At 41.5% G+C, this 26,380-nt stretch overlaps 1 protein-coding gene across 1 annotated transcript; it reads left to right on the top strand.

Moving 5' to 3' along the window:
• Nucleotides 1-1,756: 1,756 nt before the first annotated feature.
• Nucleotides 1,757-23,659, top strand: WDR76 (WD repeat domain 76). Its single transcript, XM_077827848.1, has 13 exons — nt 1,757-1,848; nt 2,996-3,409; nt 5,251-5,343; nt 6,808-6,863; nt 9,648-9,774; nt 10,835-10,936; nt 11,054-11,097; nt 11,176-11,329; nt 14,402-14,557; nt 15,811-16,028; nt 16,834-16,986; nt 19,228-19,281; nt 20,408-23,659. The coding sequence occupies exons 1-13, from the start codon at nt 1,777-1,779 to the stop codon at nt 20,661-20,663; spliced, it is 1,899 nt and encodes a 632-aa protein (XP_077683974.1). The 5' UTR covers nt 1,757-1,776; the 3' UTR covers nt 20,664-23,659.
• The last annotated feature ends 2,721 nt before the right edge of the window (nt 23,660-26,380 follow it).

Here is a 26,380-nt window from a genome sequence, read left to right as displayed (position 1 = left end):
TCTTCTCCCTGAGCAGGTACTTGTAGACCACAGTCAAGTCACTTCTTAATCTTGTCTTTAAAGAAAATCTATTTAGTTTAACAGTTTCACTGAAGGCAGGTTTTTCAGACTTCTAATCATTGTAGCTCTTTTCTGAACTCTCCAGTTTGTCAGCATAGGCTTCTTCTCATATTAGCATCACTTCAACTGTACCTAGTTTGTTATATGGACTTCTCTACCTCTCTTAGGCAGTGGGAAAGCATAGAAATTTCCATATTCAAGATTCTCACTGAGCTTGATACTCAACCAACATAGAAGGTGCTGTAGATACTCTTACTATGTTCCTAATGGTCATACATGCATATTGAACAGGAGCAATGAAAAGCTGCAGCTTTACGGACCACCAGGAGTTTCCTAGGTAAAGCATAGTGGCAAGTACCCATTACCTTCTCTAAGATCTCCAAAGAGGAAGGAAAGAATCTACCTAAAGCCGCCCACTTGTGAAATTCTGAAGGCAAATCAACAAAATGTTGTGGACTCAAGTTACCAAAATCTCTTGATAAATCTAGGAAAGACATTTTACCTTTATTGCCAGGAGAAGATCTAGTTCATCTACTCTGGGACTAATGCACAAATGCTCTCTGTTCTGTATAATACCAGCTAATGGGCTTCTTCACTTCTGTCAGGAAAGGTTGTGGAAATTTGTTTACATACTCTCCACTCTTATTTGGCAACATAGCAACATACTGGTAACCCTCTGAGGATAAGAAAAATCTCACCTGATCTCTATTCAACTCCTACATTTTCTAGTGCTCTATGGAGGCAAGTTTTAAATGAGCCAAGCAATGTGCTTTTCACCCCTACCCTGCCATGCTATGCTAGTCTGATTAGCTATTACAAGCTCCCCTTAATTACATTTCATCTCATTCTTTTACCTGTTACTTCTTCTCCCTCATTAAACCATTACTTTCTAATCATTACTGATCACCATAGTATTATGTGCTTGCAGAAGCATGTTTCTTTATAACAGGACTCCAGCCTGATATATGGAGAGAGTCCAGCGGAGGGCAATGAAAATCATGAGGGGGCTGGGGCACAGGAATTACAAGGAGAGGCTGAGGGAACTGGGCTTGTCTAGTCTACAGAAGAGAAGAGTGCGGGGGGATTTGATAGCAGCCGTCAGCTACCGACGGGGGGCTCCAGAGAGGATGGAGCTGGGCTGTTCCCAGGGGTGGCAGATGGCAGAACAAGGAGCAATGGTCTCAAGTTGCAGGGGGGAGGTCTAGGCTGGATACTCGGAAACACGATTTCACGGGGCGGGGGGTGAAGCGCTGGAATGGGATCCCTGGGGAGGTGGTGGACTCTCCATCCTTAGAGGCTTTTAGGGTTTTTGACAAAGCCCTGGCTGGGAGGAGGACGCGGGTACCCAACAGGCGGGGGGGCAGCGTTGATGTTGGCGCTGCTGTGAGCCGGGGGCGGGACTGGATGGCTCCTGAGGTCCCTTCCAACCCTGGCCTTCGCTGAGTCCAAACGCTGGAAACCCCTTGGGGCCGGGGGGGCTGCCGCAGCCCTGGTCCCGGCACCAGCGCCGGAGGGGCCCGCGTTTCCCCTCGCCCGCCGGAGGCGCCTCTGAGGGAAGCGTCGCGCGGCGCCCGCCGGGGCGAGCTCGCTGCCCGGGCCGGGGCGGGCGGGTCTGTGCGGGCGGCTCGCAGCCCCGGGGCCCCCCCGCGCCGTTAGGTAACCGCGCCCCGCCCCCTTGCACAAGCGGGAAGGGGAGGCCCCGCCCCCGCCGGGGAGATGCCGTTGGCCGAGGCCGGGACGCTCGGGGCTGAGGAGCCGCTCTCGCCGCTCGCCCGGCAGCGGACGCAGGTCAGGCGGTTGGGGCGGCCGGGGCAGACCGGCCTCTGGGGCGCCTCTTCCGCCCTCAGCGCCGCCCCTGGGACCGCCCCGGCTGGGCTTGCTGAGCCCCGAGCGAGCCCGGCCCGGGGGCGGCCGCCGCCCCGCTCCCTTTCCCGGCGGCAGCGCCCTCCGGCCGCAGCGGGGGCCGCCGGGCCGGGCCTGTTCCTCGGCAGGCTCCGCTCCCTGGCGTTGGGCGCGCCTGGGGGGCGGGGAGCGGCTCCGCCGCCTTTGTACAGCGCCGGGCACCCACGCGCCGCTGAGCCAGAGCGGGCCGGGGCCCCCCATCCCGGGTGCGAGGGAGGAAACGCAGGCAGCAGTTGCGTTGCCTGGAGGAAAGAAAACGCCGTGGCTCCGCGGCTGGGCGGGACCGGGTCGCCGTCCCGCCACCGGCTCCTCGTCTGAAGGGGCTGACCCTGCCCGGGCGCGCCAGCCCCTGCCCGGCGTCTCCTACCGCGGCGGCGGCGGCGGCCTGTCACCGGGGAACCCGTCGGCCGCGGCTGCCCGCCGCCCTGCGCGCCGCCGGCCTCGCGCAGCCAGGCGGGAGGGTCGGGTCGGGTCGGGTCTGTGCGCGCGCGCGGTGCACCTGGGGCTTGCGGGGGGCGGCTCTCCCCACCGCCCGGGGTCTCGGCCCTGCCTGGTCCCGGAGGACGGAGGGCCAGCCCTCTGCGAGCCGCGGGGCCAAAGCCGGGGCGATGTTTCCATCCCCGTGTTGTAAGCGCTTCCTGGCCACTGCATCGGAAGGAGCTGCAGGCGATGCTTGCTCTGTGAGCAGGGACCCACCAAGAGGCTGGGAAGGGCCCTTCCTTTTGGGAGGGAAGTTCCACGCCTTGGGCTCCATCTGTAAGGCAGGAGAAAACCCAGCAGCAGGATTTCATTTTATTTTTTTACACTGAAGCGTTTGTATATTTAATATGCCACTGGTTTTCACATGATTTGTGCCTGTTGCTAGTTATGTGGAGACGAGTTACAGGAGCTGAGTTCTACTGCAGGTTTCAGAGGAGCAGCCCTGTTAGTCGGTACCCGCGAAAAGAACAGGAGCACTTGTCGCACCTTTAGAGACTAACCCATTTATTTGAGCATAGTAGACTTTATATTTTTCTCTACGTCATTTGTGTAGGAGCACACACCTAAAGACAACCCCAGTATGAGCTATGTATCAGAAAAAGCTGAACGAAGAGCAGTTTTTGGAAAGCAAGTGAAAGTTCTTCTCACCCCCTTATCCATGGAAGAAGAGAAACGCAACAAACGTCTGCCCCAGAAACGCTTACTAGAAAAGTTTTCTAGTACTGAAGGGCCTTCAGAAAGAGAACCAAAAGTCAAAAAATCCTGCGATGATCCCCCAAGTCAGCAAATAAGAGATGTATCCTACAAGGCTTCTTCCAGTCCACAAGGAGTAATCCCCAGTATGTCTTCACTTCATCATAAAAGTAGGATGGTGTCACCCACAAACGCCTCAGTTACTGTTGATCATGATTCAGAAAACAATTGGGATACAGACAGTGAAGGAAGTAATTCCAATGTCTCTTATGTGGTAAGAAACCAAACATTTTTTGTGACTATATTTTCTTTTGCTTTTAGCTTCCTCTGTATATTCTTAGCCTAGCCCTCAATTTCTCTTATTTGGCATCTTTTACATTTTGAAACTTCAAGTATTGATGATTTTGTAAACGAGGAACTGTTTGCCCCCTAGAAAATAACAAAAGGAATAAAATTATTGTACTGTTTTTAAGGGAATGCAATTATTTTACTTCATTTTTTTTAAAGATAGAAAAAGAAGACCATGTTTTTCATAATTATTCAATATAAGTTATTCATTTTTACATAGCCCTCCGTTTTAGATCTTTTTCTTAACAATACATATTGGCTGTAGATAAATATTAGTATAGTTAACATAATTAATCTTGACAGTCTGTAATGTATGAGAGACTATTTCTTTCAAGCAGTCATAGCTAAACAAAATTCCGACAGCAAAAATCCAACCTAAGGTCTTGATCCTGCCACTGACTCCACATGGGCCTTCCTGAGTAGTATCAATTTCAGGATTGGCTCGTAAAAGTTTTGTTACCAGAAAAAGAAAATTATTCTATTTTATTATCCTATTGACCAGTATTGTCTTGTCATTTCCTTGTACTCTGTCTGTCTAGCCATCTGTTGTCTCTTCTCTTAAGCTTAGATTGTAAGTTGTTTCGGGCAGAGTCTGCCTTTTTGTTCTGTAGTTGTACAGGATTTAGTACAGTGGGTTCCTGGTCTGTCACTAGGGCTTCTAAGTGCTATGGTAATCCAAATAATAATTTTCAGACTGTACCACATTTCCCTTTTTCTCTAAGGTACCAAGAAATAACACACCGCTTACTCCATTTGCATCCAGTATTTTGCTTATGAATATAACTGAAAGATGTATATCTGAATAACTCCACTCTTATAAAGACTTTAGTTACCTTTAGTTCTAAAAAGGACTCGATTTTTCTATAAACAATACCATAGACAACTATTATAAGACAGCCTAATATCTGTATTGTTGTACATTTCAGTGTTGTATAATTGCCTCAGGCTTTCATTTCTTATTTATCAATGTAATATTAAAGATATTACTGAAATAATTTTAACATCCATAAAGAACTTTGAGACTAATCTTTAACACTCCATCTTCATAAGTGTGTGCCTGAGCTGAGTGTGCAAAACACTCCTATCCTGATACAAAACCAGCTTGGCTTCGGTCAATATGTGCAATTAAAGGTTTTCTAAAGTTACCATATTGACTAGCTCCCCCACGTTTTTCTTCAGATCTTCTTCAAAACTCATCAGGTGTGCCTTCAAGAAATTTAATTCAGTCACCATTCCTTAAATATCAGTCTTTGGGGCTGGTCTGTTTTATCCTTTCCTGTTGTGGTGTATCTTTTGGGGGGTGGGAGGGAGAATGCTTCTGCAGCAGGGTAAAACAAAGAATCCGCAGCTTCTCTTTGTATTAAGGCAAAATATAAATTGATATTCATGTTTGTGATTGGACACTTTCTGGCCACACTGATGGAGCTCTCTTAAAGCAGTACTGCCTAGGAGTTTGGTGTAATGTGCCACTTTTCCCCCGTTCTTCCCTATTCTGTTTTAACCAGTTTGTAAACTTTCTAGTGTTTTGTGCCTTTTTGCTTTTAATGACCGCATACTTTAACAGTTGTTTGGAAATGGAGGAATGTCAGGTACTCCTCACTATAAAGTAACATTTATTGTAAGAGAAGTTTGGAACCTAAAAAAAAAAAAGGCCATGCAACTTTGTACAGTGCTTTATTTTCTCAACAGTCCAGGCCTTTTTTGTGCACTCTGTGTAATATCCTAAACATTATCCTACAGAGTAATTGCTTTTATTTGTTTGTGCAGGATGGATCTTCACAGCTGTCAGCCTATGAAAGAAAAAGACTAAAGAACATTACAGAAAATGCTAATTTTTTTGCTTCTCTAAAGCTGCTTGAGGTTTGTATGATGTCTCCCTAGAATAAGAATAAAATTGTCACTCTAAACATAATAGAAATTGCCATACCAAAACTGACCCATAGTTCATTTAGTTATGAAACATGTCTCTAACAGTGGCCTATACCAGATGCTTGAGAGAGAGGCATAAAAACTTCACAACTGACTTTGCAATGATATATTGCAATGATCTCCCACGGTGATCTGATTATACTTTGTGCATACTTTTTGATAGGGCTCTATTTTTTTTTTGAAGGTGGGATTTAATTCATTAATATGTATAAAGTACTTTAAATTATGGAAACCATTATAAGTGCTATGTGTTATACTGCTACACAGTGGAGGAAGTAATCCAACAAATTAAAGTAGTGACATTTTAAATGTTATCTACAGACACGGGTCCTGCTCTTCCTCTCCTTTCCAGGTTCCTTCTCTCTCCTGTGTTCTGTTCTGTTCTTCCTCATAGGTCCACTCTTGCATTAAGGAGTAAGCTCCTTCCTTGAAAGGTCACTCCTTTGTTCACCCAGAGCTGGTTCTGCGCAGTCTCTGCTGTTTCTTCTCACAACAGAGCTAGAAAAGCTGGAGATGGAACTGTTCAGTCCCAGGCGCAGAGGCACAGAGAGCCCTAGCTGGGAGGAAATAGGGCTTATGCTCACCAAGACTCAACCTCTGTGGTTGGGGTAGGAGGGAGTGACTTGAAAAAATCTCCCCAGATGTCTCTGAAGAGCTCAGCGGAGACAAGTTTAAGCCCCTCCTTCCCTCCCCCCCATGTAGCACATTGGATTCCTTCCTACCTGTGTACACAAACCACTCTAAAGTTCCATATGTCTAAAGAAATAAAACACTGAACAAGCACTCGGCTGTCCCCCAATTTGGACTTTATCCGTGCAGTTGTATGCTGAATTCAAGTCCCATAGTGATTATAATTATAGTGAATTAAACGGCTGATATTTCAGCTTTTATATATCTAATCCTCTTATGAGTCTTATTCATAAATTCAAAATCTAATATAAGTTTTTATATATTGGCATCTCTTTTAAAATATGATTTCTGTTCAAAGTCACTTTCTCTGGTGCTTCTTGTTTAGGATTTTGTTTTTCTTATCACTGCAAGATGAATACAGCTGTAGAATAGCAAGATGGACTGTATTCTGTTCTTGTTTGCCATCTACATTATTCAGTGAATTTTGTTGGTAGTGGGTAACAACTTGAAAGAACAAGAGGTAGAAACAACACAGTTTGAGTTTCAGATTTACTCTTTAGTTTGTAGAATTGGAAGTTTGGAAAATTTGACTGGTAAACTGAACAAGTCAGATAATTAATTGAGAGAATAAACACAAAAATTGTAATTTTTAGTCACTTCATAATCACTAGTTTCCTTTAGTTAACTGCATTGCACAAAAATATTCCAAAAAAACCACTTGTTCATCTGACTATATTTCTTACATTTCTACACTTTTCTTTAAAGTCAGCTGCAAGACTTCGCAAAATGGCAACCAAAGGACAATCTCATGGAATCAAAAGGTAAAATAACATCAATATTTAAACAAAAATAAAAATCAACATTTTTTTGCTAATTCTACTTTTTTCATTATATATGTATGCAGTACATATTTAAATCTTGATCTAGGCCAGGGTTTCTCAAATGCAGCTCCCAGGGGCTTGTCTTGTGGCCACAGCCTTCTGGACTGTGATGGGGGACAGGGCAAAGCAGTGGCCCCTTCCCCGAGGCTGCCAGCAGGGGTTGGGTCCTGCCCCCTTCTGGAGAGACAAATGCTGGAGGAGCAGGCTGCTAGTGAGTTCCTCACCTTCCCTGGGGTGCCATCCATTCACCTCCTGTCCCCCCATCCATTCTCCTCATTGCCTTTGGCCCTCAACAGCACTGTACCCACCTCCCCATCCAGGGCTTAATTTGTCCCTGGGCTTGCCAGGGCTGCGTAAGTCTTCTGCATGTGAAAAGTAATATTTGTATATTTGTTAATATCACTTTTCACAACAGCAGACTTAATAGTTAGCAAGTCTTTAAAAAAGCAACCCAAAACACACAATAAACAACAACAGCAAAAGACAAGAACCTGCAAAGCACCTTATTTGTGTTTCTGTTCTGTTTAGTTCCAGTAAAGAATAGAGACAAGTGTACATTATTTTTGAGTCTGCAAAAAATACCAACATAAATAAATTGGAATGATTTGGACATGTATATGTGCATGTTTATTTCTGTCTTTCCTAAACTTAATTAGGAATTTTAGTTAAAATTGTAACAGCGGTCACCAGCAAGAGTTAGTGGCTGCACTCTGAGGCCGTGAGAACCCCTGATCTAGACCACCAATTACCTTAAACTGTCCATGTGACTTCTCCATTGGTAGGTTTTCACTTAGTGTATTTCTGTACCTCATCCTTCTTTTTTTTTTTTTTTAACAGAAGTAATGGTAGTATGAATGTCTTTCTGGTCAAAATAGCATGAAAGTAGCAATTGTATTTTCAGTGAGATTTCAAGAGCAACTTGTTCTTATAGAATCATAAAATTTAAGGCTGGAAGGGACCTCAAGAAGTCATCTAGTGTGATATCGAGCTTGACGGCTAAGAAGAAAAAAATCAGTCTGATAATGGAACAAAGGGAAAGGGAGCTGGAGAGGAAAAAATTGAAAGGATAAAAGGGAACATTAGGTATAGGTATAATAAGTATAGAAACACTGGCATTAAGTAAAAACAGGAAAACAAGCTACAGGACAGAGGAATAAGAAGAAAATAAAATACAGTATGGAAGACGATGTAAAGGAAGACTAGTGGATAGAATGGAGGCCTGGAGAGAGACAGATTCAACATGTACATTTCAGTAACTGTGGGGTTGGCAAAGTAAAGGCGTATGTGTTAACGGGGTGTATTAGGGCATTGCTGAAAGAGGTCAGAGTTAAGCTTGCATGGGCAACCTTAACTTTGCATTTCCTGATTTCAGAAGTTTTGGGTTTTGCTCCACTCACTGTTCTGCCACAGGATGACATACCCCCAAGCAGCTTTAAATTAGTTGTTTGCCACTGAATAAATAGCTAGAGTTGGGGAGCGAGGAGAACAGGGAGAAGGTAGATCATAACTGAAAACCAAAAATGTAATAAAGGTAAACATTCCTAGACAACAAAAAGAACGAGGAGTATTTGTGGCACCTTAGAGACTAACAAATTTATTTGAGCATAAGCTTTCGTGGGCTAAAACCCACTTCATCGGATGCATGCAGTGGAAAATACAGTAGGAAGATATAAGTAAATACACAGAGAACATGAAACAATGGGTGTTGCCATACCCACTACAACAAGAGTGATCAGTTAAGGTGAGCTATTATCCGCAGGAGAAAAAAAACCTTTTGTAGTGATAAACAGGATGGCCCATTTCCAACAGTTGATAAGATGGTGTGAGTAACAGTAGGGGGGGAAATAAGCATGGGGGAATAGTTTTACTTTGTGTAATGACCCATCCACTCTCACAGCAAACCTGGTGGCTGAACTTTGTCCTCACCCATAACTATTTCACATTTGGGGACAATGTATACCTTCAAGTCAGCGGCACTGCTATGGTTACCCGCAAACTGGATACCATTAAATTAGGCTTGAATAAAGACTGGGAGTGGATGGGTCATTACACAAAGTAAAACTATTTCCCCATGCTTCTTTCTCCCCCCTACTGTTACTCACACCTTCTTGTCAACTGTTGGAAATGGGCCATCCTGATTATCACTGCAAAAGGTTTTTTTTTTTTTTCTCCTGATGATAATAGCTCACCTTAACTGATCACTCTTGTTGTAGTGGGTATGGCAACACCCATCGTTTCATGTTCTCTGTGTATAGACTTCCTACTGTATTTTCCACTGCATGCATCCGATGAAGTGGGTTTTAGCCCACGAAAGTTTATGCTCAAATAAATTAGTCTCTAAGGTGCCACAAGTACTCCTCGTTCTTTTTGCTGATACAGACTAACACGGCTACCACTCTGATTCCTAGACAACGTAGACTAAAGACATAATGTGGTGTAGTAATTCTTTTGTAGGTAAACACCGTTTGGGATGGCCTAAGTATACTTGGTCCTGTCTCAGCACAAGGGGCATGGACTAGACAGCCTCTTGAGAGGGTCCCTTCCAGCCCTACATTTCTATGATTCTGTGAGCAAAACACATTCTAGAATGAATCAAAGCTATTTGTGATATTAGTCTGGGTCAGAGTTCTGGAAATAAAGATCCAAACCTATTTTGGATTTTTTTACCACAGGAACTCATGGCTTATTTGAATATATATTGTTTGACTATTTCCATTCCTCTAGAGTTAAGCCCAAAAAGACAGAAGCTGAGACAGTACGTCGAAGATCTATGCGCTTACAAAGAGTAGATCCATCAGGAGTTCCGTTGCCAGAAATTCCAGCACAGCCAGAACCAGTAATTGATGAATATGTAAGATGGTGAAGGAAAAAAGAAGAAATACAGTACAGTGCATATTTGGCAGCTTTATGAAAACATGTTAGATTTTTATTTAGAGATATTGAAATTTTTAATAAATCTGAATGGGTTTGGCTGTGATAATACTTATCCCTAATTGGCTAAATAAGTTTTATTCGATAACCTGGAGATACTTGAGAAGTTTTTCATGCAGCCAATAGTATGGGTCAGATTCTTCCACCCGTGTTCATGTTGAGTAGTACTTTGTTCCATGAAAAGCCCCATTGGCTTCTATGGGACTTCTCAAGAGCAAGAACAGGAGAATATGGCCCTGTGAAAGTGATCTAGGGTTGTGCAGAAACAAAGTAAATTCTATTCAAAATGATCTCAACAGAGCATGCTCTGAGAAGTTCTACTGAAAGTAAATCTGATGGTAGAAGTGGAGTGTGCAATAGTTAATTCTGTGTTCTGTGGCTCAAGCTGAAGAAATAATACTTTCCCACTTCTGCATAACATTATAGAATCTTGATAGAATGTTATGTATGCTCAGTAATTCGTAGATTCAGCTATGGCAGCGTTAATTCATATTTTTCTTGTTCGGGTTTTGTGTTTTCAGCATACCTTGAATCTAACTTTTCGTTAGCTTATTTTTTTCCTGAGATATGTACTACCTTATTTGAGGAAGTTATACAGCAACATGTAAAACTATATTCCTATGTGAGCTGATAATTTAGGTTTTTTGCATTACTACGGAAATAACACTAAATTTCTGCAACATATAGTTGTTGAAGACGATGCTTCTGGGAGTCGGGAGAAAAGGAAAGGGTATAGGTGGCCACCTTTTTACACACTTGTATTTACTATTTCCTGCCCTTCCCTCCTGGAATAAGATATATTTTGATATGAATTTCTTTTTATGCACATTTTAATATCTTGAAAGGATAGATTTATGTTTGTGGCATATATAATTGCTGAATAGCTCCCTTTGCTTATCCATTTTTCTAGTTGAATGAACTGGTTGGGAAGCTGTAAAAGATGCACAGGGTATTTAACATAGTTTCTGCCTTTTAAATAGCCTCAGTTGCCACCTGGACCTCTTCCAATGGTACCTACAAATCAGAATAAGAGCAGTGAATTAACGGATGGGTTTCTGGATACATGGACAAAGATAAGTCAGGTATCCGTCAGAATTCACTAATTTTTTGGGGCATTTAGCCTGAGCTCATAATAACTTTGCCAGTAAATTTGTGCCCAAATTTAACTGGTACTTTTTTTTCCCTGTCTTACAATGCAGATAAACCCTAATGATACTGAAAAACACATATGTAACTTAGAAAGGTAATCTATAAACAACTTATTTCTGTCAATTTTAACTTTTTGGCGGGAAATATCTAACAATTTAATGATGTTGCCTAGATACAAAGCCAGTCTGAGTCATATGATCCTGAGTGAAGATGCTGTTACAAAAGTTGTCAAAAATAGAATATATTCTGTGGCTATCCATCCTTCTGAAAGCAGGACCTTGGTGGCAGCTGGAGACAAGTCTGGACAGATTGGTCTTTGGGATTTGGTAAATTGCTTGTGTGATATCTCTTTGGGGGAGGAGAGGGTTGTGCTTAGGATTCATTTATTGGGAATCGTATGGGGTGGGAAATCAGATAACTGGTGAGAACGATTTTAGTAAATCTGATTAGTAGACAGTTACTGAAATGCGGCTCCAGTGCTAAGGAGGTAACATCTATGAGACAATACAGTTTTGGGGGGGTAGGCAATACAATCTTTATGTGCATGAGATTGGGATGATGGCAATGAGGGAATCATGTCATCTCAACTAGTGTAAATAAAATTGTTATGCCATCACACACTATCATGCCTTTATTTATGCTACATTGTCTCTCTCATCAACAGAAGTTGGTCCAATAGAAGATATTACCTCACCGACCTTTCTCTCACATTGTAGAACATTATTGAAAATTTGTTAGCAAATCAAAACAACTACTATTTTTCATATCACCTTGACTCTGAAATCAACTTGTCTTAGTTATTCCTACAATCAAAGTTCTTGTCCATGTCTTTCTCTTGTGACTTGATTATTGTAGCTTCTTTCACTCTGGCCTCCCTGACACCCGCATCGGCTCCCTCAGGTTCATACAGAATGAAGCTGCTAGTATAATCTTCCTTGCACACTGTTCTGAATGTTCCAGCTCTCTCTCTGTCTACTCTAGCACTGTGTTTTTCTAATGCATTACATTCCAGTTTCTTGTCCTCCTCTTTAAGACCCTTCACAATTCTGCCTTTTACTACTTATTTGCAAATATCTTGTATTGTGTCACCATCCTCTCTGTTCTGCCATAGATGCCCATCTTAAATGCCCATTTCTCTCTTCTGCAGCTGTTTGCTCTTCCTTTCATGCTGTCCCTTATACATGAAGCCACCTTCCCTGACTTAGTGTGTAAAGCTACTGCCCTTCATGTCTTAAAAACCTTCCTCAAAACCCATTTCTGCCTTGATGCCTCCAAGAAATCAGTCAGCTAATCTTAGCTAGATTAAGAAACTCAAAGATAACTGAATAATACCAGCTATGTATAGGGTTAAAAAAATCTTCATAATTTAGAACCATCAAGTTGTGCCAACCAGTGTTGTTACATGACGAGGCGAAGTATGATCCAGTGGTTCTGATGCCAGCTGTCCCAGGTCCAGTTCTAAGCTTTGCCACAGAGACACCCTTTGTGACTACAGGCAATGCATTTAGAGTGAAATCCTACCTCCATTGAAGTCCGTGGCAAAACCCCCTTTGACTTCAGAGGGGCTAGGACTTTACCCTTTAGTCTCTCTGTGCCTCAGTTCCTCACCTATAAAATGGGAATAATAGTACTCCCCTACTTGACAGGGATGTTATGAGGATAAAAATGTTAAAGATTATAAAGTGATCATGTACTAAAGTAATGGCGGACCCACAAGATCGTTGATCTCTTAGGTACCTATTTTCATAACGCTTGTCCTCCTTTTCTTCTGTTTGTTAGAATTGTTACGTTGTCTTAAATTCTAAGAGCAGAAGCTATATCTTTATATATGCTTGTATAGCCCCCTGAACAACATGGTTATATTCTTGATTGGTGCCTTTGGTCATTGCTGCAACACACACAAATAATACAGGCCATGGAGTGACACACAAAAAAATGGGAATAAATTGTAAAACCCTCTAAAAATGACCTAATGTAATTTTTCTCTATATCTGTGTTCAGTGTCCATCAAGGATAGGACAAGTTTAGTTTGCAGTAAGGGAGATTTGGTTTGGATATTAGGGCAAAACTTTCTAACTATACGGATAGTTAAGCACTGGAACAAGTTACCTAAGGAGGTTGTAGAATCCCCATTCTTGGAGGTTTTTAAGAACAGGTTAGACAGAGACTTGTCAAGGATGGTCTAGGGATATTTACGCCTTCCTTATCATGGGGGAATGGACTCTAGATGACCTCTTGAGGCCCCTTCCGGACCTACGTTCTATGGTTGTATAATATTGCAAATCAACAGAACAAGAAACAAATGCTTTTGCCATAAGCCTGGAATCTCCCGTCTCCAGTGGAATAAGGCAGAAATTATCACATTACCACATACAGTTGTGTACATTAGGCCTACAGAATTATCATAATGTGCATGGGCAACAAGACCTATTCACCCTCTTACTCCAAATGACTAATGATAAAGGAAAAGCAAATGCTACTTTAACCTCCTCTGGAAAGCTCATCCACAAGAGAAGCTTGTGTTACTAATTAAGATGTAATAGCTGTCTTAGTTTTCTCTGAATTCAGTCTAGGTTTACTGAAGGTAGCTCAGTTTGGGGGCAAAGAATAACATCCATAGAAGGAAGAGAGTACCAGAACCAAAAAATAAGCATTTGACTGTATTTTAAATTTTGATTGGATGCTGTAGTGGTATTAGCATTATTAGAAAATAAGATGTAGGAAAGTTTTACTGTCCAGTTTTTAATTCCCAAATTGAATGTAAACCAATTCTAGCAATAAAAACAATATGATGAAATAGAACTTTACGTTATAGCACCTAAATTTTGTTAGTCTCTAAGGTGCCACAAGTACTCCTTTTCTTTTTGCGGATACAGACTAACATGGCTGCTACTCTGAACTAAGTTATAGCAGAAGTTGTAGCTCTTACTCTCTGGGAGGTATAGTAATTATGAAATTGACAGTAAATGTCTAGCTCATGTAACTAAGCCTGTTGTACAGTGATGAAAAGGATGAGGGGAAACAAAGCATAGGCCTGTCAGTAGTATGTTGAACTGTAAATTGTGAGCAAAATCCTGCACTATGCCCTCAGGCAGAATTCATTGACATCAATGGCTGTTTAGCCTGATCAAGGGCTCCAACGACTTGCCTCAGAGAGGCTCAAATAGGGCTACATTTGCAATTTGGACTACTGGAAGCAGTCTTGTTCTATTAGTTTACCTGGCAGAATGAATTTATTGCTGTATGCAATCATTCAGAAAAGATTAGGAAAAAGCAAATCAATATTAGTTGTGATACAGAATTGAGACATAAGTAACTTTTTGAAAGAGCAATAAATGTAAAAGTAGAAATGACATGGTTAATTTAACATTGTGTTAATTAAATCTTTTTATTTTCAGAACTCTAAATCTGAAGATGGAGTATATGTCTTTATACCACATAGTCAACCAGTAAGCTGCATGTATTTTTCTCCATTTAATCCTGTTCATTTGCTATCCCTGAGCCATGATGGAACAATACGATGTGGAGATGTTACCAGAGCTATCTTTGAAGAGGTGAATGTTCATGCAGTTCCATTATGTATAAGTCTCCTTATGAATCTATCAATATATATAGCTATGAAGTATATTCAGCCACTTAATACAAAAAATAATTTGTTAGCGCCTCGGATTGCTGGAAAGTTTACCAGTATTCCCTCATAAGGCAACATAAAATAACCATAAAAAACATTTTCATAAAAATACAGTCCAAAAAAAAAATATGGAAACCACATAGCCAATCAAATATCTGGAAAATTTGCCTTGTTTTTGATTTGACTGCGGTGTTTTAAGAAAACATCCTCATAACATGTCATGGACACCCTCTTTAACTTATTCTCACTAAGGAACTCTGTTTCATGTTAAAATGAGTTTCATCTGCATCTATGTGACTATTTAACCCAGTAAATCTCTTCATTTTTTTTAAGAGTATATTTTAAAGCAGCAAATTAACAGTTTTTCTTTAGAGGAGCTCTGAAAATATCAATCATGGTGCAACGTAAAACTCCTGTTAGCTTAATTGTTCTCACCCATTCCCCAGACAACTGCTTAGAACTCCACAAAGGGGCCAAGTGACACATAACATCCTAGCTTTGTGGATCCTGGGAAGAGATTTGCAATTCTTCTCTCCTGTTTGCCTGGTCCTGGCTTCTCATGGTCACATGGCTTCTACAAGAGGAGTGCTGCCATTGGCCAGGCTCCCCTGGAGGGCACAGTAATGAAGTCTTAAATTAATGTTGCTTAAAGTACCATTACCTTAACTGTGGATAATGGCCACTATGCTGGGAGACTGGCATGGACAAAGGCTCGTTCTGAGCTTGTTCCTCAAATTCCATGGAGCCTGATCCTTCTTGGTGCACCCCTGGGCCTGGGGTGGGGACAGCCAGTACTACCCATTTCAGTACCCGACTGAGATTTGCTTGGTGAATCTTTCCTTTGCTTGTGGAAATAGTTGGATGACAAGACCTTATGTGGGAGTTATAAATGCTTTGCATTCTGTTCAGTCTATTGTCCAAAATACCCTATATAGAGACACTTTCTGTATTCCACCTGCTCTCGTGAAAAAGCTACTGAAATGGATCACTGCTGCTGTTTTAACTGATGTTACTAACATAATTCAGTGTGAAAGGACATAGCTGTAGTTAAAGCAGATTACATTCTATTGTATACTTCAATTGCTGTGAAGTATCAATATGGAAATGGTTGATTAGTCTGATTTTATTTTTAACCAATTATACATTGCTTTACATAAATGCTTGTTTCATACTTAGGTGTACAGAAGCGAAGAAAAACGCTTTTCTTCCTTTGACTTCTTGGCAAACAATGCCTCCACGTTGGTGGTAGGACAGTGGGATGGTGACGTGGCTATTGTGGACAGACGGACCCCAGGAACTTCTTCTGAACTTACTGCAAACGTTAATGCAAAGACAACAAGAACTGTCCATGTTCATCCAGTGAACAGACAGTATTTCATTGCTGCTGGTGCAGTGTATGTACTTCAAAATGTATTACAGTGACTTGTGCTTTCAGAACTCTGTGCAGCGGTTTCACAGGAAGGCCTTGGGAATCCGCTGTAAATGGGATCGGTTTGGGGAGAGCGATCATCTACTGATATTTATAATAGGGAAGTTAGTTTTTTAACTTAAATATGTATATTCAAGGTTTTTCTGATCATTTAGGAAAACGTTCTACAAAGAAACTTAAAATCTGATATAATTTGGCTTTCCCTAATATTTTGGTGTTGGGAGTAAGAAAAGGACACTATGCGACACTTCGGTTTTGGGAAAAGAGGATTAAAAGTACTAGCACACCCGCAGTTGTCATTTTCATGGATGGTGCCACTTCAAAAATAATGAGTAGCATCTTTTTTTAGGCTTCAGAGGAGCAGCCGTGTTAGTCTGTACCTGCAAAAAGAAAAGGAGGACTTGTGGCACCTTAGAGACTAACCAATTTATTTGAGCATAAGCTTTCGTGAGCTACAGCTCACATCCTTGGGGAAATAAAGGCTTTTGGTAATGGCTTATGAAGGAATTGACATTTGTAATTGCTGTTTGCCTTGTGAGTGGTTTAGGGCAGGCTGTACTATACATTCTAGCTCTTAACCTAAATATAATAATAATTGCCTTTTTTTTAAGGTGCAGCTAGTACACTCTGTTCCTCCACTTACATGGAAGTGAAAACTGAAAATTTAAATTTTAAAGACTATGCAACTACTTGACTTTAGAGTAGTTAGTTAACTACTTAACATTCCATAATGATACCTGTTCTAAAATGGCGCTGTGTGTGTCTTGCAGGAATGTTTGCATTTTTGATACACGATACCTGAAGCCTAATGAAAACAAGCCCATAAGCTTTCTCAGTGGACACACAAAGAGTGTTGCTTCTGCGTATTTCTCACCTATTACTGGTAACAGAGTGGTAACAACGTGTGCTGATGATATGTTGAGGTAAGGGTGTGGGAAGGAAGAGAATACAGAAGTACAATTCACTGCCTAATATTTGTTCTTGATAGCTTTTTCTTTACATTTTTAAGTAGAATTTCTTGTAATAGTTTTTATAACTAATGATTTCTTTGCTTACATTTTTGCCCTCATTTCTCTTTAGAACCTACAACTGTGACCATAAATAGACACAGTGATAGGGCTAGCTTTTAAAAAACCTGGTTAATGAGTCCACGTATAGCAGTTACAAGCGCTGAGGTCCTGAATTTCTTCAGTGTTCCTGCTAAAAGTCTGACAAAAGAACTGGTGTTTTTATATGTTACCTAGAGGTGGATAAAGCATATGACATAATTAGGACTGAAATTGTCGTGGGGACTGTGTTTTTAAAAAAGTCTCACTTTTCATGCTGTCAGTTTGTGATCATTATTTAAATAATCTGGACATCTAAGTATCTGATTACATCCACAAATCGGGTACTTAAATGTTTAAGTAACCTAAATTACATCACAGAATAGTAGGCACAAAATGGGAGGCCTGGTTAAGGCTGAAAAATCAGGCCATATAGAAAACTGTCTGTGTTTTAAAAACAAAATCATATTCTTTCAAGAATGTATGCAATAGTCATATCGCTATAACTGACATGTCAGAGAGAGGAGGATGAGAAGACAGTGAAGAGAGCAAAGAGGAAAGCGCAGCAGGCCTCAAGTTGTAATAGTGCACTGGCTTCATCTTCTGGCCCTGTGCTTTACCCCAGGATGTTCACGGCAAAGACTATTGCTCAAGAATTGGACTTTTCAGCCACTTGCAATGCTGCAACACAACAGACAGTAACTGAACTGTGGTGGTGCTTACACCGTCATGGTTCAGAATGGATGGTTGCTATTAATTCATAAATTACGTGTATATATTAGATACTAAGTCTGTGTAGACGGGAGGAAATGCAGCTACACAAATTCTTGTATATTCCTTGCAATACATCTTTACAGCTCTGTATGCACAACAGATATTCAAAGACCTACTCTTAAAAAGTAGGGCGTGATACGGAACCAACCCAGTAGTAAAGACTTCTTAAATCTTTGCAGTTTGAACAAGACAAACATAGAAGTTCAGCTATTCCAGATATATTTTCAAAGGAGCATATTAGTACTGGGGGTCTGTGTGAGCTTTTTACATCCGGTAACCCTCTACTCCATAGGCTTTGGAGCCAGGAATGGGCACCAGCGCTTTCATAGACTAAGGTTAGAAGTGATCATCATGATCATCTAGTCTAGCAGCTCTCAACCAGGGGTCTGGGACCCCTGGGGGGCCGTGAGCAGGTTTCAGAGGGTCCACCAAGGGGGGTTGGCATTAGACTTGCTGGAACCCAGGGCGGAAAGTTGACGCCCTGTCGTGTGGGGCAGAAGCCTGGGGCCTTGAGCCCCACCACCTGGCTGTGAAGCTGAAGCCTGCACAACTTAGCTTTGCGGGGCCCTGGGCAGTTGCCCTGCTTGCTATCCCTAACGCTGGTCCTGACTCTTAATCTACTGGATATGCAGAAAAACAGTTGTGGCACGGGTGGGCCATGAAGTTTTTATAGCATGGTGGGGTAGAGTGTGGAGAGGGGCTTTCAATGCAAAAGGTTGTGAATCCCTAGCCTCTGACCTCCTGCACATTGCAGACCACAGAACCTCATCTATCCACTCCTGTAATAGACCCTAACTTGAGGCTGAGTTACTGAAGTCGTTTAATCATGATTTAAAGACTTGAAGTTAGTTAACTTTTTTTTTTTTTGGCTGGGATAAACTTGAGTGGTGCTGTGACCCCACATGCCAGGTCCCAGTGCCACTCACTTAGATTTGGAGGGTGTGGGTGTAGGGGCTCATGGGCCAGGGGTGTTAGGTTGCTGGTGTGGTAGGGCACCTGAGAGGGGAAGAGGAAGATCAGGTGGAGGAGCAAATCTTTGCCTCCCCCTACCCCAGTTTAAATTGCCCTCTGCAGCCCCTGCTCCGCTCTAATGTTATAAGGTAACAAACTAAAGTAATTCTGTTCAAAAATACAAAAATTTGCTTTAGAATGCGTATCTATTAATGGAATCAGGACTTTAACACCTATCCCTAAATTGGATTTCACAAGTACAGAACCTATTACTGTATTCCAAAACTTGTATTGTCTGATACCTGTAAAATGCCTATGTATATAGTCAGGAAAATCTTGTTTATTATTGTGTGTGTGTTTATATATAGTTTTATGATTTGCTTTACTTCACAGAGTCTATGATACCAGCTCTTTATCATCTACGATTTCTGTTCTCACTGCTGTCAGGTAAGGTACATATACTAGTGCTAAGGATCTTGCCTTTTCTGGCTGCTTTGAGTTGCTGTAAAGCTAACATAACCACTTGGTGGAGAGAGCCGCCAGGTAGCAGAGAGCTGTCATAGTGGCTTTTACTGTGAAAAGGGGGCATGGCTGGGGCTTGCCCTAAACCTGGTGATTCTCCAGCTACTAGAACAGCTATTGGTGTCCTAGGCAGCTGCATAAGAGAGAGCAGCCCTGATGCTGTTCTTTATTAGACGGAGGACTAGCTTTGGTCCTCAGCTAAACCCAGGATCAGGGTTGTATATAGCCAGCTTTGAGTCCACTAGATTTGTGAGGAGGCTTTTAATATCTTTCTGTGTAACTAGAGTATTAAAGCCTGTTATGTCCCTGTACTTTTGAGAAGTTTTCTCATGTTTCAGGGTGTGGTCTCATAGGTGTGTGTTTTTAAAATTATTTTGTAATTCTAAAAATATTTTGCAATTGAACAAGATACTCAAAGCAACACATTTTGATAATAAAGGGCACTGCTTATAAATGGAGATATCTATCTTTTCCTTATTCCCTTTCCTTCATTCCTGCTTCACCCAGGCTTAAAGCTTGCAAATCCTTTCTGTGAACAAGAAAGGCGGGACTCCCTCCATCATATCAGTCATTGCCACCTCTGGGGTCACTGAGGGGTTGGTATTAATATGGCTGGCCTGAAAGTTTAAAATTTTGCATTTTTTAAAAGGCCTTAATGGTTTTCCCCTGGATTTGTATCAAGACAATTCCAGAACTTGAGTACCTTTTACAAATAGTTGCTTATTATGTCAGAAGATCTCTTGCTACACTTTTCTTGCCTTTAGTTCTCCTTTTTGTCCTGTTACAGTCCCTTCCTCTAGGTCTGTGAGAGGAAAGGGGTGGCTCTTATCATTAATGTACACTTCTCCTCTGATCTGTTGAGGAGTAGTGTTGAACGGTTCTGAAAAGTACCATTCCCAAACTAGCTGAATATGATGATGGCTAGAAGGTGAGGATAGATGTGTGGCTAATGGATGCTCTAAACAAGAGCACCTGAAATGGCAGTATTTAAATATGCAACTTACTAAATTCAGTGTTTGATTTTTATGTTTTCTTTCATTTTTCTGAATAGACATAACAATAACACAGGACGCTGGTTAACTAGGTTCAGAGCAATATGGGACCCTAAACAGGAAGACTGTTTTGTGGTTGGCAGTATGGCACGCCCAAGGCAAATAGAAATCTTCCAGGACACTGGTGAACAGTTACACTCTTTTTATAATGTAGATTACCTTGGCTCTGTTTGTTCCATCAATGCTGTGCACCCTACAAAGAATATCTTAGTGGGTGGTAACTCCAGTGGTCGTCTCCACGTTTTCAAGGATTGAAAAAGTTGCTGAATTTTTTTCCTACATAAAGTATGTTTGTTTCTCAGGACAAAAATATGCATTACAAGGTTTTAAATTACATTTTATTAATTTGGAAGCATTCTGTATTCTTTTTTTAATAAGTTACAAATATTAAATCTGTAGCAATCCTACTACACCAGCCTATGGTGAGTTGTGTGTATCCAAGTATGGGAGAAGCAGCATTCATAATAAAAAGTCATATTTCCTAAAGCCATTTTAAGTATGACCTTTTAACAAATATTTATCATGTATAGTTCTAACATTAGACCTTTTCTAGATTGGGCCTCAACTTGCTTTTTAGATGTAATACATCATGATTGTGGTTTTCCTGAAATTTATCTTAAGCTTACTATACAACATAGTCTGTTTTTCAGTAAAACATATCCGTTTAGTAAAATGTCTGACATTGTGCCAGGAAATTTTACTCCCAGAATTGTTTAATATGGGTGTGTGTAAATGAATGTTGTCAGGTGCACTGAGAATTGGGTGAAGACAACGATAATAAATAGCAATACATTGAGTTGATCAGTTGTTTTGAGATGCTGCATTAGGTGGGAACTATAATTTTATTTAACGTCTTCACTGATAGTTGGAAATGAAAGTAAACAGCACTTTGATGAAATTTCACAGATAATATTGGGAGATGTAGAGCTGGGGGTCATTGTGTGGGTTCATTATTATGGTAGCACCTTCAAACTCGTCTCTGGGATTAAGGTCCCATTGCTGGTAGCACTGTGGATATGTAACAAAGACAACAGTCCCTGCCCCAGAAAGTTCACATTCTATACGTAGGCTAGGACACAAGTGGTCTAAATACAGAGAGGATGGGGTGAGTTGAGAGGATGAGGTAACAATAAAATAAACAGGGTTTTGCAGAAAAGCACAAATCACACATTGTTGCTTGCCTAATGGTTTCACTGTAAAGTTGACAATAGTTAAGGTTGCAGCAGGATATTCCCTCTTTAAGGTGGCTAAGCTGTTGAATAATACAGTGGAAAGGATTGAGCCTTACCCTTCTGCAGTTGAGGGATTTGGATCTGGGAGAACAACTGAGCATAAAGACTCTGAGTTCAGTCTGAGTGGAAAGACCTGAGCCATTCAGGATATTTCCATGCTCCTCTGCAGCTGTCTGGAGGCATGGTAGGTGTATGTGGTGGTGAATAGTACTAAATGCCACAGAGAAGTCCAGGAGGAAGAGTAGATGCATACCACATAACTATGAATACCAAATGGTCTTCTACCAGATCAACAAGTCTGGCCTGACTGAGAAGGAACGACTCTACTGACTGCTGACAAGTGACGTTGGAGTCAGTTTTTGCTAGCGTCTTGATTTTTAGCTTGTGTAGAAAAGATCTGTAGTTGTGACACTGCAGCGTCACAAAGTAGTTTCTTTTAGTATTGGTTGTAGTATAGCATCTTTTAGTGTGGATGCTAGATCATCATCGCTGCCTTTGACAGGAGCAGTCCCTTCTAGGAAGGGGCTGCAGATGTTTCACTCTCTCCCTTAGCATCTGGCAGGGGCTCAGAGTTGCAGGTGGAGGCACTGACTGTTCTGTGTTTCCATGACGCTCTTGTGCGAATGGGCTCAAACTTTGGAAAGAGGGCATTGTGTTTCTGGTCCTGCTTTCACCTTGTTCTTGATGGCCCAAGGCTATCCCAGATGTGGGTGATTTCTTTTTTTTTTTCTGGGAAGTAAGAATTCTTGGCAACAGGAGATAATGAGTTACCGGGCCGAGGGGAGATGGTCTGCATCAGACCTCTTGCCTGAGGCAGGTTCAGCCTCACTGCCCCATATTCTCAGACTGTGTTTTGCAGGATAGGACCGCTAAAACCTCTTTGCATAGACACCCCTACTCTGCTGTGGGCCACTGCTCACTGCCCGCCTCTCCTTTCCTTCAAGGGCACAAAGAGGCCTGGAAGGGAAGGTGTGGAGCAGCCTGGGCGCAGAGGAGTCAAAGTGGCCACAGGCCTCTCGGTTCATGAGACGCTGTGGCTGAAGGAGTTTAGAGCTGTGTGGACACTTGCACTCGCCCTGCTTGGCCCGCTTTCACTTTCATTGATGTGTAAGCAGGTGCTGAATGAGCTCTCCCCTGACAGCTAATGGTGATCTGGGGGGAAAGACCTCAGAGCCGCCTCTCTGCAGAGACACACCTACTCTGCCCAGGGGATCAGCAGACAGACCTGCATTGCTGAAGTGATTGGTTTTGGGTTAAAATTCACTGTACTCATACAATAAGGATATTTCATTACCACTGCATTCAATATTAAAGACAGCAGGACTATACTTAGTGAGCCCTAATGGGGCGGGGGGCGGGGGAGGTGGTCACCCTAACTTTAACCTCTCTCATTGTCAGGAGTAGTGATGCCAAATGTAAGAGTCAGAGGGGGTATTTAAACAGGTCCACACAACCAGGCTTAAAGATGCCAGAAGCCATTTGATCCTCCCCGTCACTGTTTTGAGACAGCTGACTAGATGTATTGTAGAGGCCTGGCTCCTTCTCAGTGATGTGCTGGCCTACAGGCGCTAACCTTAGCCCTGGCACAGAGACAGCGCAGAAGAGATGGCAGCAGAGGTTCCCGGCTATCCTGTGAAATCACTGAGGAGCTGAGATCACTGAGAATGGGATGAACCCAAGAACACCGCTGCCACCATTACTGCTGCATCTCTGATGCTGGGGAGCCATGGCAGAGAAACTGGCAGGCCACCACCCCCATCCCTCAGGAACAAGAGGTGAACGCCCCCAGACATGTCCCTCAGACCACACAATGAGTTGAAGTCCAAGGGACGAAAGTCTCTACCATGCCCCTCTTCTGGAAACCAACAGCACAAGGTGGGACTCAGACAACAAGGACACTGCCCAAGATACTATGGGGTGGGTGTTTTACTTCTTGGTGGTGTACTTTCAAATCCTGGTTGCAGGGTTTTCCCAAATTAATGCTGTTTTCATCTTTAATAAAAGTTTTCTTGTATTCTACATAGACTCGGTATTTGTGAGAGAGCTCTTGGAGGCACCCAGGGTGGTGGTTCGTTCCCCTAGATTACTGGAGAGGTTGGGGGCCAGGGTGAGTGAGTGTGTGAACCAGTTCTGTCCTGTAAAAGAGGAACCTGTTGCTTGTTGCTGCCTAAACTACCTGGCAGAAGGGTTACACTGATTCACCCTGCAAACATAAAAACCTACAGGGTGATACAAAAGATCATTACACTTGCCTGGATACAAACCTTCATTGCTCAAGTCTAATACACTTCTGGTTTCAAGGGACAAGTGGGTCCTGCAAAAGTCAGCTGAAATGGTCACTTTAACACACCGTGTCACCACTCTGCTACACAATGACCTCTCCAGTGGGTAAGCAAAGAAGTTGTGCCATTTTCTGCCTTAAGTTCCCAGCCTGGCTTGCCCTTCGCTCTTGAAGCTGGCTCTGTGAGCCGTTTTCAGTCTGGCTTAATTGCTGTCGGCTTCAAAATGCAGGTGCTTTGGTATTGACACTCTGCATGTAAGCTGCGTGTAATGAGTTTAACTGTGATCAGTTAGCCATGACTGGCCCAATGCCCAGCAGAACAGGAAGAGGGAGCAGAAGGTGATAGGTGTGCCTGTCTCTATGATGTGTTAGATTCGTCTTTCTCTATGGGGTCAGCTTCATCCGGGCAGCAATGCATATTTATAATGTGCCTGAATCAGCTCTTTTGGTTCCGTTCCATGGTTCAAAGGATGGATTTTTAGAAAACGAGGATGAAGGCAAAATTGTTAGCCATGCAGATGCATAAAATGATACAGGGAGATCATGCTTGCATTAGGCTTATCGGTGTTTATAATTTTGGAATTTCTCTGCTTAAAAGGCCAAATTCTGCACTGATTCTCTTCCCCCCCCCCCCAATGTGAAGTTAGCGTAAGTTAAGGGTGCAGAATTTGGACCCATTGTGTTTAAGGGCCAATTTCTTCAGTTCTTGATCAAGTAAAACTTGTTGAAGCAGTAAAATACTATCATCAGTCAAATGAGCAATTTATTTAAAAATAAATGCCAACTCTTGTTTTCATGATACTTAAATATTTATTTAAATTTAAAAATACTTTTCATGGCACCAATGATTTTATGCTAACTACATATTGAATATGTAGAAAAAGGTACATTATTTTGGAGGGAAAAAAAGTAACTTACAGTATATGGCACATGAAAGGTTAACGTCTATGAAAACTAAGAAATTCACATTTTCAGGTATTTTTACCTTCTACTGCTTTAAAGATGCAGTACACTATTCTTTATTAAGAGTTTTGCTTCCTCTGATAGAAGAACTATCGAAATGACTTTTTCTACAAATGACAGATAAAACGAACAGCTAGCAAAACATGAAACATGGCACATAGAGGGGAAAAAACCATAAGATTAAAAAATTACTAATTGTAATGGTTTTAGGATAAAATGCCAGGTGAAAACAGCAAAAGGTTAAACAAGGTGTGGTATTTATTACTATTCTAAAAGCAGACTGATGCAAAAGTTTTTCAAAGTTAATATTTCATATCTTGTGGTTTTTGAAAATGAAAATGTTTAAAGTACAACACATTGGAGCTGCACCTGTCACTGAATGATAATGTATTGTTATGACAAACAAGTAGTATTAGCAATTAAAACAATGGAATACTGCATCTTTAACCTAGGATGAAAAATGTTTAGTTGAAGACTATCACTCACTGCATAGAAACACCATTTACAGACTGAGGTAGGAACACTACACTAAAAGTTAATTTTGCTATGTTGCATAAAACGGTGTATATATCCATGTAAAAATCTAGCCTTTCTTCTCCTGTGGTTGGCATTCACAACTTAATATTAAATTGAATGCAAAATCTTTTTCAGCTTTTCTGACAATCAAATGGCCATGGTTAATGTTTAAAGTAAAAATGACAAACTGCATTTAAAAAAAAAAAAGATCTGACAGACTAGTAAAATGGACCTTATTTATTGCAGTGACAAATAGTCTGAATCTAATTGACTTTGATTGTTCTCTATATTGATGATTGAGCATTTGGCAAAAGAGAACAATCGACCAGTTCAGGACGAAATCATAACTCCTCTTCAAAGGGAATGGGGGTGGGTGTGCGTGTGTACACGAGCGCATCAGCACTGCTTGAACGCGTGTACAGAGATGGTTGATGGTGCAGAAAATGTAAATCAGACTTTTAAAATTGGGTCTATGGCCTCGGCTTGCTTAAAATCTCTTCCCTGAGATGAAATGAAACTCTTGCTAGTCTGTTTTTATTCTGTTTTGTTGAATATGCCCAGCTTCACAAGAAACTGTACAGTAGTGATTATTGCTCCCCTTACAAATGGGCTGCTATTTTTGCCAAATAATAAGAGTCAAGTGTTCATGTCACAATAGAAATTAGTTAATTACACCTTTTCCCCCTAAGGACAGAGCTCATATTTGTCTTGGTGTTTTCCAGTGTTGTCTCCACGTCTGTAATTCTGCTCTTTACCTTTGAAACATTTCAAAAAATCTGCTGCTCTTTTTTCCAAAACTAGTAATGGGTTAGAGTCCCATTCTACAAACAAGTTATTCTCAAAATAATTGGCTTACTCCAGTCATTTTGTATATCATGCTATGTTCATCTAATCCATAAAGTTAAAAAGACTTGATTAGTATCAATAACAAAATGCTATTTTGTTTAAAATATAGGTTTAACAGTTATTTTTTATACAAA

This window comes from Eretmochelys imbricata, chromosome 10, assembly GCF_965152235.1.
Source record: "Eretmochelys imbricata isolate rEreImb1 chromosome 10, rEreImb1.hap1, whole genome shotgun sequence".
NCBI lineage: Eukaryota > Metazoa > Chordata > Testudines > Cheloniidae > Eretmochelys > Eretmochelys imbricata.
This window is presented reverse-complemented; position numbering and strand designations above follow the sequence as displayed.